Source organism: Calonectris borealis, chromosome 1 (genome assembly GCF_964195595.1).
Source record: "Calonectris borealis chromosome 1, bCalBor7.hap1.2, whole genome shotgun sequence".
Classification (NCBI taxonomy): domain Eukaryota; kingdom Metazoa; phylum Chordata; class Aves; order Procellariiformes; family Procellariidae; genus Calonectris; species Calonectris borealis.
Window position 1 is genome coordinate 194,285,057 of NC_134312.1, and position 18,985 is coordinate 194,304,041.

An 18,985-nucleotide genomic window follows, 5' to 3' on the forward strand; every position below is an offset into this window, starting at 1 on the left:
AACCATGTTCCCCCTTCATTATTGCTGCTGGTTTAGAAAAGAAAAAGCAAGTAAGTTATGCAAGTATAGAGTAAATGTTGGAATATACCAGCAATCTTTCCCTCCTTCATAATTTCAGGCAATGAGCCTAAACATTTTGCTCCTTCTTGATGCAAACTACAAAATGTGAAGACATATCAGAGTTTAGAATTTCCATTAAGGAAATTAGTCCTTTCTGGAATTCCAGCTCATAAAGGACTTCAAATTTTAATGTTTCTGCACTGATGTTGGACTAGTAAAGCTTTTTGATTTTGTTTCTGATTGCCTTTTTTTACCATCAGAAGGAGAACAAAGTGGAGTGGTGAGCATGGTTACAGAAAGGGAGAAGATTCACCCCTTTCTTTTCTGCTCTCAAAATAATAAAAAAAGGTGCTACTAATTTGAAATTCAGGCAGCTCAAAAAGTAACACAAATGCTTGACTGATACTTTGTAGTTTCACTGTTGATGTCACACATGAGAATAAAAACTGGGGAGTAAGGACCACTGCTTCCAGATCCTTCCAAATTTGGTTGTCTTCCAGGTCTAAACTTAAAGGTTTTACAAAATGACTCTTCAGCCACACCTACAGCTGTTTCTCAATCAGATAGTATTTGTCAGGTAGTATGAAAATCTCCCTCTCTCTATTCATCTGTCCAAGTGACTGCAATTTCTGGAACCCATATCATCATTCAGATATATGTATGCCAATTAGATCATTCACTGACCTTTATGCTTCTCTAATATCTGTGATGATATTAGCTATGAAGTTCTAATATGGTTGAAAAAGTACCAGCAGAAGGTATGTGTCTTGCCTTTACAACTGGTAATACCAACTGTTAGGGGGAGAAAAACAACAATAAAAACTTCTGAGTATTAGAGCCAATGGAGAACCTAAGAAGCCAGCAGCCAGGAAACCAATTATTTACCGAAAGCTACCTCAAAACCTGCTTGTGATTTAACAACTTATAAATGTTTTGGAAGCCATGAATGACAACAGGAATCTGTAGAAGTTCTCTTGTAAAGGAATGCCCATTGTGGCCTTTTCATTTTTACAGCAGAGATTTTTCGTAAAGAATGTATGTCTTTTAGAAAACAGTAGCATTACAACTTTACTGTGGGGATTGTGAAAAGTTAAATTTAACAAAAGAAGGGGAAAAGTAAATATATTTTCTTAATCCTAATATTAGAGTACAAGAATTTAGAAGTGCATTTTTTTTTGTTTTAGTGTACACAAATTGAGAAGTCATTGATTACTTTTAAAGAAGTGGAGTCCTCTAAATAAATATTGCATTGAAAGAGCCACCCTTAGTAATTTGTCACTATGTCAATGAAATAAAGGAGCTATTCTAGTACTTTCAGAATAAGACATTCCTAAGAAAAGAGCTCTGTTTAAAATTTAGTGGTGTCCAACAGAACCGTTTGAACTTCCCTGCGCAGTTGGCAATAACACCCTTTCATAGCACAGCTAAACATTATCAAATGATCCAGATATACAGGGAATGCCATAGCCAGAACCCAACATATGACCTGTAGATCTAGCTTCTGCAACACACACATTAGAAAAATTGATGTACCTGGCCTCCACTGGATGTCCATTCAGAAAGAAACATGTCTTTCTCTTTCCAGGGAAGAGAAGATATTAAACACCAAACAAGAGCAGCAACATACACAGTATCATTAGTCCAAAAAAAAAAAGTTGAAAACTAACCTGAGTATATCTGATATGCTAAAGGACCATTTACACTAATGGAAAAATATCATTTCTATGTAAAAAGTAATTTCCTTGTTTTTAAAGACAATTGGTAATATTCCTCTAACACTACTGAATTGTACATAAATTCCAATCTATCTTTTATACTAATTTTAATATTTTAGTTTTATTCCATCAGGCCACAAACCTTTATAACACCTTCTTTGTTAAAACTTAATAGACAGTATAGTTTTCATTGACACCGTTATCAGAGAAATTGGTGGCCATTCCCATTAGTTTCCAGTCACAGTTTTTCTACATTTTTAAAAAACTGTTAAAAATGAAAAGTAACGTATACTTGGGGAACAATTAAACAGTTTGTCTGTCTGGGTCCTCTAAGAGTATACAAACAGAGGTTTTCATTAACTCATGGACCTCAAATGGAAATACTATTACGAAATAACTGTTTTCTTATTCAACCTTGCCTGGCATTTAGCCAGATAACGTGGGGTGGTTTTGTATTTTCTCTCATGCTTCTCAGTGGTGCTTAACTGAGGTTAAATCAGAAAGGATAGCAGATTCCATTTTGTTCTGGTGGATACATATCACATCCTGGTCCTGCTCCTGGCTGCTCTTCCTTCCTGACAGGTTTCACTCAATTAATTTTCATAGATTTTTAGGTCAACAGTTCAGTATGAAACTCCACCACTGAAAATACTGTCTGAAGTTCACTAAATAAATTTCCTCTACTAGTAAGCTGTCATCAACTTTGAAAACATCACTTTTTATTCAAGAAAACACAGGAGGTTGGGGTACTATTCAGTGTAAAAGACTACTATGTGTCTGAAAATAATGCACTGTTAGCTAATAGAAATTGGAAACTTGAATGTCTATACATTTAAAAAATTTAAAACTGAACGTTTTTTTAATAATACCAAAACATCACTTCCACGCACCATGAGGCAAATATATCATGCTTTACTTTCCTCCATGTTTTCACATAGCACAAGATATATTATGCATAAAAATTAAGGCCCTCTTATGGCAAAGTATCCCAAAGGCTTCAGCAGTATTTCTAAATTGGGCCTAAGAGACGTCAAATTTAGCTTCCTCTTTATGTACATTTTTATTGCTTCCTACCATTAGTGCAAACATAACTTCTAGTAAATCATCAAAAGAAATTTCTTACACATTAATCTTTCCTAGACTCAGATTGTGACTGTAACAAAACCAAAAAGCATTCCCACCCAATAAATATAATTTGCTATCAGGAGAGAAAAGAAAAAACAATGAGAATCTGAAAAATAAGTAAACTTAAATTTTAGGAAGTAACTTCATATTAATTTTAGTCTATTGGCATTATGTATACAGAATATTTTTTGAAACAATGCTTAACATTCTCAAATTGAACAGCAGAAGTACATGTGACTTATGCATCTTTCTGTGGATTTTCTAATAATCTAGACAATTGGATAGTTTGCTACATTATTGGGTTTTAAAATGATTCAGCGCTATTTAATGTTTAAGAAATATTTATGGCATAAGGCAATATATTCCTGAAGCTGAAACAATCATTAGACTCTGATGTTCATTTATTTTATTGAACTACCCGCAGGGAGCTTTATGGGTATACTATCATGTCAAGGTCACAGGATTAAGTGAGCAGTGATGACAGTAAACAAGCCTTTTCTGTATATTCTAAAGGGTCTTACTGAGTTACTTAAAATGCCATAAACATAAATAGTCTCCTATCTCTACAACAGATCCATGACAGATGACTTCAGAATATAACACTCTTGAGCAATGGAGCTTTACAACCTAACCAACAGCCTATATTATTGACAACAGATATCAATATACTGGGGAGCACAAATATTGGGAAAAGCTTGCAATTTGTCATTGTCAGATATTATACATCTCTAAGTGTACAAGAAATATATCTACATATATGTCAAACCTCTATGTGAACAGATATTACTGCTGAAAAAAACCAGAGCTTACAGGTTAAGAAGAAAACATGGTTAAATAGAAAAAGTAAATGCTATAATAACAAATGTACCAAATCTATACAAGCCATGTAAAAACAGATCATAAAACCAAACCTACACAGTACTTTCAGTATCATCTTGAATGATTTAATTACTCTTTAGAAGTATACTGTGCATTACTGTATCTAATTTATCAATGAGGAAAGCAGTATAATCAAGTACAGCAACCTCCTTCAAGTCATGTGAAACCTATGACCTGGTGTTCCTGAATCAGTCAAAATAAACCCATGTAAACTTATTTTTTCACTCTTTTAAAAAACCAAAATCAAACAAAAAAAACCTAGCAGTGATCAACTGAAAGAGAAGTGTCTGCGGGGAATATTTTTCAGAAATCAGAAAACTGAATTGCGTAAAGATGATCTTCATAGTTTAATATCTGTGAACACACAGACTGTTGCAAAATGCATGACAAAATGCATACAGAAACACCAAACCCAAGGAACGCTCCTGCTAAGTTATTTTAAGGCAAGAAGGAAGGGGCAAGGCTCTGGTTGCTGGCCTCTGTGTCCAACAAACCATGTTCCTCCTGTACACCTGAAAACAAGACCTCTTACGTGGCGCTTGGGAGCAGCAGTTGCACACTCACTTGCCTATCACTGCCCTGTAGTAATACTGCCAGGTATGACTCCAAACAGATTGGAAATTACTGCAGACGGAGTGAGAGGAGATAAAAGTGAAACAAGCACAAGCACAGAGTATTTCTGATTGATGGTAAAGGTATGGATATAAGGACAGAACAGACACTGCTGAGAGATCTTTGATTTCCTCAAACATGGGACTATGTACTGAAACAAAAACCTGCTATGCAGAGATAAAATATTTTCTCTTTAGCATCAGATGACCTGTATGATTGATGCATTGACTTAGGAAAGCTCTAAACTAGTTTGAAGGAGGATGATGTTGTACTACAGGGAAGCAAAAATGGGGAAAAAAAAAATCACCTTGAAGGTTGATTTTTTTTTTTTCCCCAGGAGAGAGGAGGGAAAAAAAACCTGATAATTGGGGAGACAAGAAAAATAGATCAGTCTATTACATATCACAGCTGATTATATACTGCAAGGAGGAAAATGGGAAATAAAGGAACTAAGAAGTAAGAAGTCTTAGTATCCGGAAGATAAAACTTAGGCTGGCATCATAGAAGCTTGCCAAGACAAATCAGGGTTTGTTCCTGGGAAAAACAAGAAAGAAGTACTTTTTGTTTAGCACATAATAGTTTACTTCCTCTGAAGTTCAGAAAGAGGCATGAAACATACTTATTGAAAGTCTGGGCAATTTAAAAGGACAAAAAAAAGTTAGTACTGCACTTTGAGATACAACAGAAAAATCTCTACCACCACCTCTGAAAGAGGATGGAGACAAGAGATGTTTAAAAAACCCAAAAATTAAATAACTAACTGAAAAAAGATCAAACTTGGTGGTAAAGTGCTCATTTATTAAACCAATAGACCTTAAAAATCTTAAAAAAAAAGAAGTTATAAAAAGATGTATATTTTGTATACATGTGTATGCTAGGTTGAAAAGTAGCTTAAGTCCAGTGAAGTATTTTAGATTTGATTCTGACTAGTTCAATTTATTTTCATGAGAATATCTAAGAGGAAATATATCTAGAGTGAAAATAATCACTGAAACAGAGTTGGTGTTTCCAAGGAAAGGCGTTAAAGCTACAGAATAACCAAGTTTAAATCCCCCAAACTTAGAAAATTTCAGGAAATTGGTGGATAAACTCCCTTTAAAATAAACCTCCCACAATTTCTAAAACCAAAATTACACACAGGACACGAAACAATTCTGATGTGAAAGGAAGATAAAAAATACTAAAATACCAATGTGATTGTATTCAAGAACTCCTTAATAAACTCACATAATCATAAAGGAAATGTAGCAAGAAAAAAAAAGGAGGAGGAGAGGGCAATCCCTGATCACTTAGCAGTTCTCTGGAAATTTAAGGAGGATAGGTGTTGTCCTGGTTCCGGCTGGGACAGAGTTAACTTTCTTTCCAGTAGCTTGGGGGGTGTGCTGTGTTTTCAGTTTGGGTGTGAAAGGAGCGTTGATGGCCCGTTGATGTTTTGGCTGTTGCTGGGTGCTGCTTGCACCGGGAGGGGGGAGCACAGCCGGGGTGGTGGACCCAGCTGGCCGATGGGGTGCTCTATACCATGTGACATCATGCTCGGTATAAAAACCAGGTGTGTGGGGGGCTCGCCCCCCGTTCGTGACACACGGTCGGTGAGCAGTTGCATTGTGCATCGCCTGCTTTGTGTATTCTGTTATTGTTGTTGTTCTCATTGTTATTATCACTGTTCTACTTAGTTTTATTTCAATTATTAAACTGTTTTTATCTCAACCCGGGAGTTTTCCTACTTGTGCCCTCCCGATTCTCTCCCCCATCCCACTGGAGCGGCTGCGTGGGGTTTATTTGCTGGCTGGGGTTAAACCACGACAGATGACTGGAAAGAGATGCTATGTGGTCTCAAAAGGGGAAAAACACACTAAATGCATCATAAACTAATACTTACTTTTGATACATGCAAAGATACTAGAATAATTTATCAATCAGCTAATTAATATGAAACTATAATGTGGGTTTATTATGAACAAGTAATTTCCTTCACACCTTTGCCATTTGATTTATTTGTTTATTCATCTACAGCATAATCAGAATAGTACTCGCTGTTCACATAGATTAAATAAATATGTAACAATATAATAGAAGAATATATGAATGGTTAAACCCTGGATTTTTTATAGTGAGTATCAAAGGTTAGTGACCAGATTTGGAATATTTTCAAGAGGGAGACTGTATGGATTGTTTCCTGAATTTTGCTGTACTAAACATTTCATTACCAACTTTGATGAAGAATCAGAGAAAATCCAACAATAAGACTTGAGGTGACAACAAGCTGTGAGAATTGTAAGAAAGTACAAGAGAATAATAATTCAAAATTACGGTCTTAAAAACAATTACAAGCACAGATACAAAGCAGCAAGTGATAGTCAATTAGTAGAAGGGAGTAAGAGCCTGCGGAGTGGTTCTGGGAAGTATTGACTGAGCCTACAATCTCATTTTAGGATGCATCTGTAAAGCTATAGTGTGAAACAAACTTAAGCAGAGTTGTGCATTGTTGAGGGCTCACCTGCAATCAAGTGCCCAGATTGCAGTACCTCTTTCTAGGAAGATGTAGGCAAACTGCAAGGAATCTAAAGCACGACACCAACATTATACAAGATATAGATAATTTAATCAGTAAAGGAAGACTGAAAAAACTGTGTTTGTCTAGTCTGGAAGTCAACAGCCTGAAAAGGACAGTATCAGCTTCCAAAGACTTTGAGAAGGGCTAGGTTTAAAACCAGCTATAATTAATCTAATTTGTAGTAAAGCAAATGATCCTATAATGCACATGCAAATTCAACTATAAAGCTATCAAAGACATAGAACAGGTTTTCTAAGGTGTTTGTAGAATTCCACTCTCCCCCCCTCAAAGAAAGGGTCTGGTACATAGGAATGTACCAGACTATGCCTGCCTCAGCGCCTGAGGATGATTTAATCTTCAGTTCCTTTCCAGACCCTACTCTGAATGTCTCCAATTATTTTACAAACATATGGTTGGACATAAATATATTTCAAATAAAATGTACAACACACATTAAGGTTTTGAGAGGAGGGGAATCAAAATGGCTCCACAGGGTTTTCACTTCTGGTTAAACTTTGCATTTCTGATGTTTCCAACTAAAATGTCTGAGAAGTCTGTCTAAACATTACAGGTGTTTCTCTTAGAAAAAAAACATTTTCTACAGCTTTGCATTCTTCTTCTGTAGTCCACTTGAAGCATCACATGGGTAAGAATCCTGGAGTGTAACAACAGCTTACTGTGACTTAAAAATATCATGTTTCTCACCCATTTTGTGTCACAAAATAAAGAATAAATCAAAGAATTTTCATTTCTGAGAACAAAAGGCTGGCCTAGAAACTTAAAATTTACTTTTTCAGAATCTTCTAACCTATGGCTTTTGTTCCTTTTTTATTCTTTGCTTTCTATTTTTACATATGGAGAAGATGAGAAATCCACTGCTATATTGCACAGGTATTACTAGATAGGCATGGAAGAAAAAGTGAGAATCATGTGAGGGGAATGTTACCTACCTAATGAGAAATTCTTCTCTCATGGTTTCTACTGAGTTTCTACCTCTATCTAAATTGGAGGCAGGGAAAGAAGGAGTGCAGATGCTAGAAACGTTGTCCAATACCAGCAACTGTTAGTCCAGTCTGCTGATACCCACTGCAGAGACTGTTCCCACTGCAGGAACTAGGAGGAGAACATGAAGAAAGGCAGCTGGACTTTGAAGCCCTACTGAGATGAGGAAACTTCAAAATGGAGACTGACTGAGGTTGAGATTCCTCAGGAAATCCTGAGTTGAAAATTCAAGGAGTCTGAGTGAGTATTAGATGGACCTATCATGTTTACTCATCCTATCTTTCTGTTTCTTAAGCATTCACTTACAGTTGAAGATAGGTTACAGGACTAGATGGACCGCTGGTCTGAACCATTCTGGCTGTTCTTTTGACTGGTATCCTGGAAGCTGAATGGGTGCACGTGCACGTGCTAGCTCTACGGCTAGACTTAAGAAGCAGAAGTCCCTCTCAGTTTGTTAAAGTTGGCCTTCCTCTTAATATATGTATACTTTAAAATTCCCTTGTTACTACTACAATAAAAATATATATATAGTAAGTTGACTGTATGCAATTTGGAAATATATTCTGATTGCTGTTCCAGTTAAAGACTCTACTGACATTTAGGATCTGTTGTTTCTAAAGCTTAAGGAAAAACAACATTGCCACACTTTCCTCTTTCTGTTTGCCGTGAAGCAAAAGGGGAAAAACAAATTTTAGGCAGAAACAGAGAACATATTGAAGAGAAGTGAAAAAAACAGAGTAAAGAAGAAAAAATAATTATCTTACTGCAGAAGTAGTAATGTGAAAGAAAATGCAGAAGCCTTCTTTCTTTATTATGAAATACAATGTATTGTACTTCCTAGAGATAAACAAGACTTTCCATAGAGTTGAACAAGTCTTCCCTGAGTACCATGCATTTCCCAACATTGGAAAATACCACCTCTTTCCAAAGAAACTATTTTCTTCAAAGGTTTCTTCCAGCTGTGGAAAAAAATCCATAGTGAATAGCACCACTGTTCAAAACAAGTGAGTAACCTTGCACAAATACAGAACTGAATAAATCTCACGTAAGCAAACTGTGCACTCACTTGTACAGCCCATCTCCGCTTGTACAATACTCCTTTCTTGGCAGGTATCTCTCTGCTGCAAATAGCATCCTACATCTAACTAACTTCCTATTATTAGAAAATGATACAGAATTCTTCTATTGCCCTTTTTCCATCGTGCTCATCAAATACCACAGCACCACTAGCAAGAGCTCCTTGAAATAGTCTCTGCCTTCCACCACAGCAGTAAGCAATCAGGGAGGGAGGAAGGAAAAGGGTACGCAACGGGTAGGGGATGTAATATAATGGGTGCAGAGCAGCAGGAGCAACACAAACTTGAAAGCATAGTAAGAAAGGTAAGAAGGGGATTGAAATAGTAAAATACCACAAAAGAGTGATCAGATTAGTCTCACTCACATTTATGTTTAAAACCTGCTACAGAAGGATGACTAATACTGGACCTAGAATGTGAATAATGCTGACACATTTGCTGATCTCAAGGTGTCTCAAGTAGTGCAGTTAAGTAAAAACAACAGAAGACAGAAAAGCATTTTCTTAATGTTTTGTTGCAATGAAATCGTCTCAGAACTAAGTATTTGGAACTTGTAATCAGGATAGCTAATGAATGAGCTGAAAAGTGTGCAGGTTCCATCAGATCAATCTGGAAGTATCTATTCTGCAAAGAAAAATAGGTTCCACCAATTCCAGAAGCATAGAAAATTCATAGTTCTTACAGAGTATGTGGAAACACACAGAACCTTAACAGGCCCTCTAACAACAGCCATGTCAAACACATTGCTGGATCCAGTAGACAGGATCTGGTCCTACATCTTTTCCACTGTTCTAAAGCTCCCTTTGTAATTTATGTCTAGCAGTTAAAATGAGCCAGAAATGAATGAATAGCTAAACCAGATGAAGCTGATTTGCAGTGGGGGACAGGATAGGTTCTGTGTCTCTCTGAACTTTCTAAGACAGCAGCTAGTATAGCGATGGAGTCAGAGCACGCCAAAGGCTGGCTGAAGGGAAACTCCTTCTTACTAAACTGTGTTCTGGTCTCCCTTGCTGTAAACTGGAAACATTTGGTTTAGAAGCAGTGTCGTCCCAGAATCAACTCATTTAACTGCCAAGCTCCACAGGCTCAGAAAAGAGAGTTCTCCCCTTTCCACTCTCCCCCCCGGCCCCCAGCAGAACCCAGTCTGTGCAGAAGCACATACTGTAGTGAGAGGCAGAACTAGCTGTCTGGCAAGAAACTTTTTATTTCCAGCCTGTCTCCCCAGACGAATTTGGTCTTCACCACAGAATGAGTTTGACAGCTCTGCCCTCCACCATGAATGATTAATTTGTTATGGGTGTCTAGTTTAACCAAAGATGGATTTGAACAGAAAAAGACCTTGTATACTTGCTATTTGGTAAAGCTGCTTTAATGTAGGTGGAACCTCCTTCATCAAATCACGGAAAGCAAGAGAACCAAGTCTCATTTTTAAATGTCATTTTTCTCATTATAGCAATCCTCCTCTGTATATCAAAACTGATCATGTGAAAATATCTATGACAAGTATTTCATATTTAGATTTAAAACACAAACTGGAACTCAGAACTCTTTGTATTGCCTTAGATTGCCTTAAACTTCTAGAAACTGCAAGGTAGAGCTATATATACAGTATTCTTGAACAAAAGTTTTTGAAAAGTTGAGATATCTCATTAAACCAAGAAGTTGAAATAAGAGAATACTCCAGACAAACACGGTAACAGATTATGGCCCAAAACACAGGCATGCATATGGCTGATAAGGAATTTGAACTGTGTGTACAGACAGGTTTCACTAAACTTTTTTTTTTTTAAGAAAGATGTGTATGGGGAGAGAAGCAGATGGGGAGGAAGAGAAGCACCATATGAAGCTGACAGAGAAGACAGAAGGAAGCATATGTTGTGACATGAAGACTATAACCCTGAAAAAAGCTAAGGGTAAGTGCTGGCTTAAAGAAGCTTTGAACGCTAAGCTATGAAACACCCTGTTTGATTCTTCCTGAGTTCAAGGAAATAGGATGTTGCATATTCACTCTGAATAAGTGGCAATGCATCAAAGAAATAACCAACTCATCAATTTCTCATCTGAATGGGAAAAACCTGCAGAATTCTAATTTTGGTATAATGCTGAAATTAAAAAAGGGAAAACCAGTATGTTTAGGGTAAGCTATTACAAAGATACCTAAAGGTGTCAAATTGCCAAAGTGAGGAAAACAGAATTAGTTCAGTTTAAGGGCACAGAGAGGATCTATAACAAACTAACGAGATTTATTTTGAAATCTATTATTCTTTGTCTGAAATATGTAGGAGAAAACAAGATGACTCAATAATTTCCTTTTGTTATGGAGCAGTTGATGCTCACACCTGCAAGAAATTGAGCAAAAGAACTTTGGTTTTCACCTTAAGAGGTGAAGGGAAAATATTTGTGAAGGGGGAAAGAAGTTAACACTGATAAGCAGTATAAAATAAAGGTTTTTTTCAAAACTGTTATTTACCATTTTTAGACAGAAGGAGATAAAAGAGTAAACAGGTTCTCAGACCAACTCAAACTGTACTGATTGATCAATGTATGGACAGGGATTAGGTTGTACAAAGTTACTGTATTTGTAGGCATTTATTCAAGTGGTGGAGCACTTGCATATAATTAATTTTGCCTTCATAAATTAATAGCTAATTAAGAAGGTAATTGAAATGCAAGTCACCTATAATGTTATTTTTAATTCAACTATCTTTATGTAACTATAATGTAACTTAGAATTGAAAATTTCATATGGTATTGACTCACACCATTCAACTTAATTCTTGTTTCTTCAGACATTTTGAGAGGAGTTTATGATAATATATTTAAAATTCGTAATTTACAAATACTATAGAATTTCACTCATGAGACCTCTTGTTTTTCCTCCCAGTGCTATGTTTCTATGTTTCTTAATAGTCTCTTTGTTTCTTAATGAACAAATAGTAAACTTTGTGGCACCTACAGATTAAACACCGTAAATGATGGTTGCTGCTTTCTGCAAAAACAGTACATGCAGACACAAAAGCTGGGGAGGCTTTCAAGCTCATTGTGTTGAACCAGAAACACAAGGAAAAAATTTCTCTACAGCTGGGTCATATTTCACAAAATGAGACCTTAATAATTTATAACATGAGCATCTATGTTAAAGAACTGAAAAACTGTTTACCTTGAAGAGAGATAAACAAAACCACATATATATGTACTATATGCTATACTTATCAGTAAATCAGCAGCTGCAGATTGCGTATGTGACAGAGCATTGAAGCTTTTAAGAATCACACTCCCCCCCTCCCATATAGTTTCTTACCTATCATCTTATCCATTTTGGATGTCAAAAGGCATTGCTATTGCCCAAGTATTTACCAGGCAGAGGAGGTTGCCTGTTTCTTCCCCTGCCCCTCCTGGGCCTGAGAATGATCTCCCTAACTCAGCGAACAGTCTCCAGCGCAAGAGATGGACAGGAGACCAGCAGTGTGCCTTCCGAACTGGGAACACTCTCCCCGACAGAAATTATGGAGTCACTACGGAGGTCTAGAGGTCTGGAGCATCAACCTGTTGGTTTTTTTTAAAGTAGCTCTTTATTGCAGTCAGGCTGTATCTCCTGGGACACAGAGAAGCAACAGTATAAAGAGACTGCTAACGCTGTACCTGTTTGTCAGGAATTAAAAATGGAGACTTGAGGTCTGTTGTGTCTCCTGCCGGCCAAGACCAGAAGTATGTACGATTTTAGAACCATCTCAATTTCCATCATATAAAGAGTATTGGAGGAACTACCTAATTAACAACAGGTTTTGCCTTCTGTGCCTAAGCAGTTTAACGAGACCCCTCTCTACCTTCTGCACTTGAAGCCTTTTAGATCTGTCCTCTGAGAACCTGTGGCCTTAGCTCTTAACAAGGCTCAGAGGCTCTCCCACTGGGCATCTCCCCCTACCTGCTGCCATCCTAGGCCTTTCCATTCACTGTCCACTAGGTCTCATGACAGAAGGTGCACTTGTGTGGTGGATCACACAGCTGCCACGGTGCACATGGGAAGACCTGCAGTGCAAGGCCATTTGCCTCTTGATCAGCTCCTGCAAATGGGGAACCCCACTTGGAGACCTCGTGCTGTCGCCATGTCCCCCCCTTCTCCAGGTTAAGCAGCAGCCTGCAGCTAAAATACAACCAGGCCAACAGCTGTACCTAACACGTCGAGCGCCGAAATGGGAAAGCAGCACTGCAAGTAATTGAGAAGCAGGCACACCGGGGAAGTGGCATGACAGGAATAAAATAAGAGTTTCTTTTGCTTGATGTAAGAAATTTGATAGGTTTGTCACAGGTGTCAAGCTGCTTCATGGCCCATCAAAAACTATCATGGACTGAAGAGCAAAAAAAGCTGCAGCAGTGGTCTGTTGCCATTTAGGATGCCATCAACAATCCAGGAGAGGAAACTTATCTGGCCCAAAGAAGAGATGGTCTCCTGAAAAGGTTAGTGACCAGGAACTGACGTAAGCCTGCAAAGTGTCTGCAGCCATTCACAAACTTGAGCAACAATATTATTCAAAAATTCAAAGACATTAAAAGAACTGAAAATTGCACTTATTTTCAGCAGGCTCAAGTCTCCAGATACATAGCTTTAAGCCTCAACTAGAGAGAACACGAGTGTCCGTTATGGACTAAGACTGTTTTGAATTAACCATATCACAATCTTCGACATGTCATTTTTGTAATTTCCACCAGAACGTCTCTGTCGTTAGACTACAGAATTTCCGTAAGACTGAATTTCTACACTTTCTACCACCTTATAAAATAAATACCTCTCCATCATTATCCAGGAAATAGTGATTTTTTTTGGAAGATATAAGGATACAAGGATGATGAACATGAAAAATTACATTTTTTTAACACTGTATAACTGCAAGAACCAACTAGACAGAATGGCAAAAAGAATGAACAGTATATGTGGTATTTATTAAACATTATTACTGATGTGTCAAATTTATTACTTGACAACTTTTCTAATACGCTTAAGCCCTAGATATGTATTCAAACTATATTAAAATAGATTTTTTGAAATAAAATATTTACCTAGAGAAAAGTTTTTGTATTAGTCTATCAGTCTCAACTAGATTTTTACTGAAAAGGTTTTTCAGAGCTGAAATGGAACTTTCTGATCTGCAAACAGGATTTAAGTAGAAAATTAAACTATAAAAATCTGGATATTTGGAAGCAGAACTTCCTTGATTTCTCTTGTTTGAGCTGTTCCACTTTGAATAAATAATCAAATATCTGTGGCTAGAATACACAAACAAGAGAGAGACTTGGCGGTCTCTAGTTTTGCAGACAGGGCACTCACACGGCAGACCAGGTTCAAGACCTTGCTCTGAATGAAGGAAAGGGGCAATTTGAGCTCAAGTCCTCCACATGAGGGTCAGCACCTTAGCCACTGGCTATTTTTGTGATTCAGAAGAGCAAGGCTCTGGTTTTTTGCATGATATATGAAAATGTTTAATTTCACCCCTATGTTGAATAGAATGGACTTTCAAAAACAGTATTCAACACAGCTCTGATTAAAACATCAAATACTATATTATCATTTGCATACAGTAAGAATTATATATTTTGGATCATGCTTTTTTTACTTTTTTTTTTTTTTAATCAGGAGTATCTATAGAATTGAGCCGCACTTTGGTTATGTTCAGCTTTGCAGATGCTACATTTAAGTACAATATAAGTTTTGCTTTAAGCATACAGCGTTTGACTATGCATGGCTGGCACTGACTACTGTTTTGTTGTAGGAGACTTAACATTTACCAGTGGATCTTACCAGTTCATTACTTGCACAGAAAAATCTATAATCAGAAGAAAGCATTAGACAGCAACTCAAGTGACCTGGTTCTGCTGGTTATTCTAATACTGAGTTACTCTATAACGCTAAAGAAGTAATTTTGACTCTTCTTTATTTCAGGCTTCCTCTGTCGACGTCTATATGGAAATCACTACTTCTCTCAATATCTCATTCAGAACACTTCACTCAGATTCTAATATTGGTAGGAGCCTCAAAACCTACTGATATACTAACAGTAAAATTGCATTATAAACAATAAATACCCATTACAATTTATTCAAAACATGATAAAATATTATGTTTGCAGTCTATAAAGGAGTTTGATCTGTGAATCTTTAGCAAAGAGGACTTCTCAAGAATCAGCTGAAGAAAAGACTAACAGAGAAAATATATTTTAGCAATACTAGCTCCTAATACATTCATATTTCAGTTATACAATGACTGCTTTTCTTAAACTTTGAAAGTAACATTTAAAACCCACACATTTTACATTTGCAGCTTACCTGTGAGAAACAGCTCCCCAGGCACCATGCTTATTTGTTAGTATGTTGAGTATCTTCTGTTTCAGCTGATTGGCTGTAACATGATCTCGATGCTTAGCAGCACTGATAAGATGATCACACATCTTCTCCTCCTCTCTTCTGTCAGCAGCATACTGAGCACACTGTGACTAGGAATGAAAGTACATCTGCTTCATAAAAAATAGGCTATTTAGAATCGCCTTAAAATGATTATTTACCGAAACTCCTTAAATATTACAAGCACTCTTTAAAATACTTTTAAGAAGAATGGGGAACACCATTCAATTGAAATGGTTCTACTACTATATATTATCCATGAAAAAGCATTCAGTTAGAGCATGTAAAAATTGAAATATCAAGGGCAAAGACAACAGAATTGCAATTAAAAACATTTAGCCATACATGTCTGTGTGTATATGCGTGACCATGGATATGCCTTAAAAGTTCGTCTTTATTTGTAGAAGTTTCGTATGTTCTCAGGTATAAAATACAGGTATAACATGCATAACATAATATGCAGGAAAAAATTATGTACACTGGTTTTGATTTTTAAATTGCAATAAAACCTACAATTAAAAAGCCATTCGATAATTTTATTATGGCTGCTAAAGAGAAACTCCTTTAACTATGAAATTAAGGAGTATATTTTCTATTTCATATCACAACATGAAAAATTTTCATAACATACTACCACCTCTAAAAAACTCTAATGGTTACAAAATCACTCATCTTTTAAACTGAAAAAGATCTCATGTTTTCATCATGTTTCCTTTAAGAGATAACTACCTTTAAAATAAATGCTGTGGTTATTGACCTTCATGCAAATTTATTTCTAAAACTGTCAAAACTCTAGAGTGTATTTTAGTTTTGATAAGTCCTTTCGTTATGTATAATGAGTACAATATAATTTTTCCATTTCTTTTCTCAAAATCATGTTAAGTTCAAATTCAACTTCTCCTCCTAGTAAAGATCCTTTCAAAATGTCTAAGCAAAGCAAATGTAGCCATACTAATTAAAATAAATCCATTATAAGTATAATTTTCTAGGTATAAATTACAAAGGCTAGATTATTCTCAAAACAGCTAATTTTAAAATCAGCTTTTAAGAGACATTTTCGCACGCACAGTTATTGTGCACCTTTTAGAACGTTTAACCAACACTCAATGCTGTAACACAATGCTGAACAGAATCCTATTTTCTAATATTCAAAGGAGCAATTAAAATTAAGTTAACCTCATGCTAAATTGTAGTTTATTCTTCATATTTCTGCACACTACCTTTTTACTACAGATCACATTAGCATTCAGTAAGATTTTAACAGTGGTCTTTCCATTGTGTTACAGCCATTATTTCAAGTAATCTATCTGGAAAAGAACAATCGTTACACTAATTCATAAAGGGTTAATTCATTTTTCAATTTATCTTCTTGTACAGGGAAGCACCAATTAGTACAATGATCTGCCTTAGTAATGAAGTTAATATTTCACCAGCTCATTGGACAGTAAAATTAAATTTTCATTTTTCTTCCTGAACAATTACAAAGGTTAACAAAATGAAAGTTAACTGTGAAGCACCCATTCTGGGAGGAATTTCCCTGGCCCTGACTGCAACTGGAGTCACAGGATAAACTTAGATGCTGGTCCATGGCCTCCCCACTACGCAGGCGACACAGTAACTTGGTGCAGCTTGGGCCAAATCATTTCACCCATAATGATTCAATTAAAGTTTAAAAGGTAAAAATAAAATAGCCACTCACTTCTCTGGCTGAGAGCAATGATTAACATGTACTAAAACCCAGAACATATACCAATACAGCTTATTAAAACAAAATGACAGATTTACAATTATGCAACAGAAAACTACCAGAAATCTCTTTGTCCCTGCTACTTTCAAGTAGGATGAATAATAAAATGTTCAGTTATATACCTACCATTATTAAAGACAATATATAAAACATTCTTTCAGACTTTAACCATCACCTTATTTAAGTACATCTGAGTTTCATATTTAACACAGGCTACATTCCATAATTTTCTTTTATGACTTGCAGATTTTATCTTACTCATCTAAAACATGTAGCTGAGGTTTTTCATGTGACAAATATAATGAAAATATTCATATATGAAAAATGTGTTGGTTTCCTTACCAGACAATAAGACTAACTTACGGCTATTCCTTTAGGGAATTTAGTTAATATTCTAAATCCTATTTGCTAACAGAAGCTGAAAGTTAATTGAATATTCTCATTTTGTCTAGAGTTCTGACAGATCTTATACCTCAATGTATTCTTCAAAGAGCAGATAACTCAATCTTTTATTGTCATCTTAGGTTACTGCATGATGCTCTGATAAATATCAAATGTTATTTATTGTTGAAGCAATATGAAACTTCACTCTGACACACACTTAATTGCAAATGTGATTTTGTCTAAGTTCAAAACATCCAGTATATGCTTGGTAATAAAGTTGTTGCAATCCCATATGACAAGTGTCTGCTGTCTGCTCTGACAGAATGAAGTAAAGGTTATGTGTATTCAAAATGACAACAGATATCTCTGTGTCTCACACTTTTCAGCTAGGTCAAGGAGCACAAGAACTAGTACATCAAAGTGCACATTTAAGAGAGCTGTTTCAAGGAGATAAAAACCTCATCAAAACTAAGATTACTGGATCCTATTTCTAGCCACCAGGTGCTTGTTGACATTTTCTGACAGATGGATAAATTGATATAGCTATTTATTATCATCAATACTAAGTCATTCTATCTTAATCCTGATGTTAGGTCACTTGAGCATTAAAACATGTGGAAATGTATGTTTGTGTATATATACTTACACATACACAAATGTATGCAAGCCCAGACAGGTTTGGAAATAATAAAAACTAGTCATGCTAAAATGTATAAAACACCATAAAAATGCAAAACCATATTTGATAAAATCATGTCAAAAATGAATTTTTAACTTTACTCCATCACTTTTGCATGAAAATTTTTTTAATAGGAACAAAATTAATCCTGAAGAAATAATCAAAAACCTGTTAAACTGAACACGTTTTAAAAATAGCTTTTTTTGTATATTTGCATCCTTTTCAAGCAATGTAATTTAAATTGTATATTGCAACACTAATTCATGAAAAAAGCAATTGAACATTGACTCCTTTTAGGAGTAAGAATTCTAGACATTAAAGAGTTATGGGATCCAGCTGCCGTGTTACTTGTTCCAATATTTAAAAAGAATATACATTTTAAACACAATCTTACTGTCAGTAGTTAATGATTCCTCACTAGCAGGAAAGATATGTAAAATATTTCAATATATAAATTATAGCAAGTAAATGTTCTAAAGTGCTCCAAAATGCAAAACGTTCTAAGAAAATTACCTTAAAATACTAATTCCGTTTAACAAAACATTTCTATTTCTTATTTTTCATTAAGTGCCTTAACTGTATTAATTACTTTTCTTTTTACTGAACTCATATATACTGTTGATAAAATCCAACAAAAATAATTACTAATGTGATGTGCATTACTATTTGCAATAAATCAGAAACGTTCTTTGCGAAGCTAAAGGGTCTGCCATATCAGTTTAGACATTCTGATTAAGGGATTTCTTCAAGCTGTAA

At 35.8% G+C, this 18,985-nt stretch overlaps 1 protein-coding gene across 1 annotated transcript in view; it reads right to left on the minus strand.

The window, feature by feature from the left end:
• NBEA (neurobeachin) overlaps nt 1–18,985 on the minus strand; it is a 426,845-nt gene that overhangs the window by 224,976 nt on the left and 182,884 nt on the right. Inside the window, exon 35 of the mRNA XM_075139786.1 lies at nt 15,345–15,511. Within this exon, the coding sequence (XP_074995887.1) occupies nt 15,345–15,511 (167 nt within the window). The remainder of the gene's footprint in view (nt 1–15,344; nt 15,512–18,985) is intronic.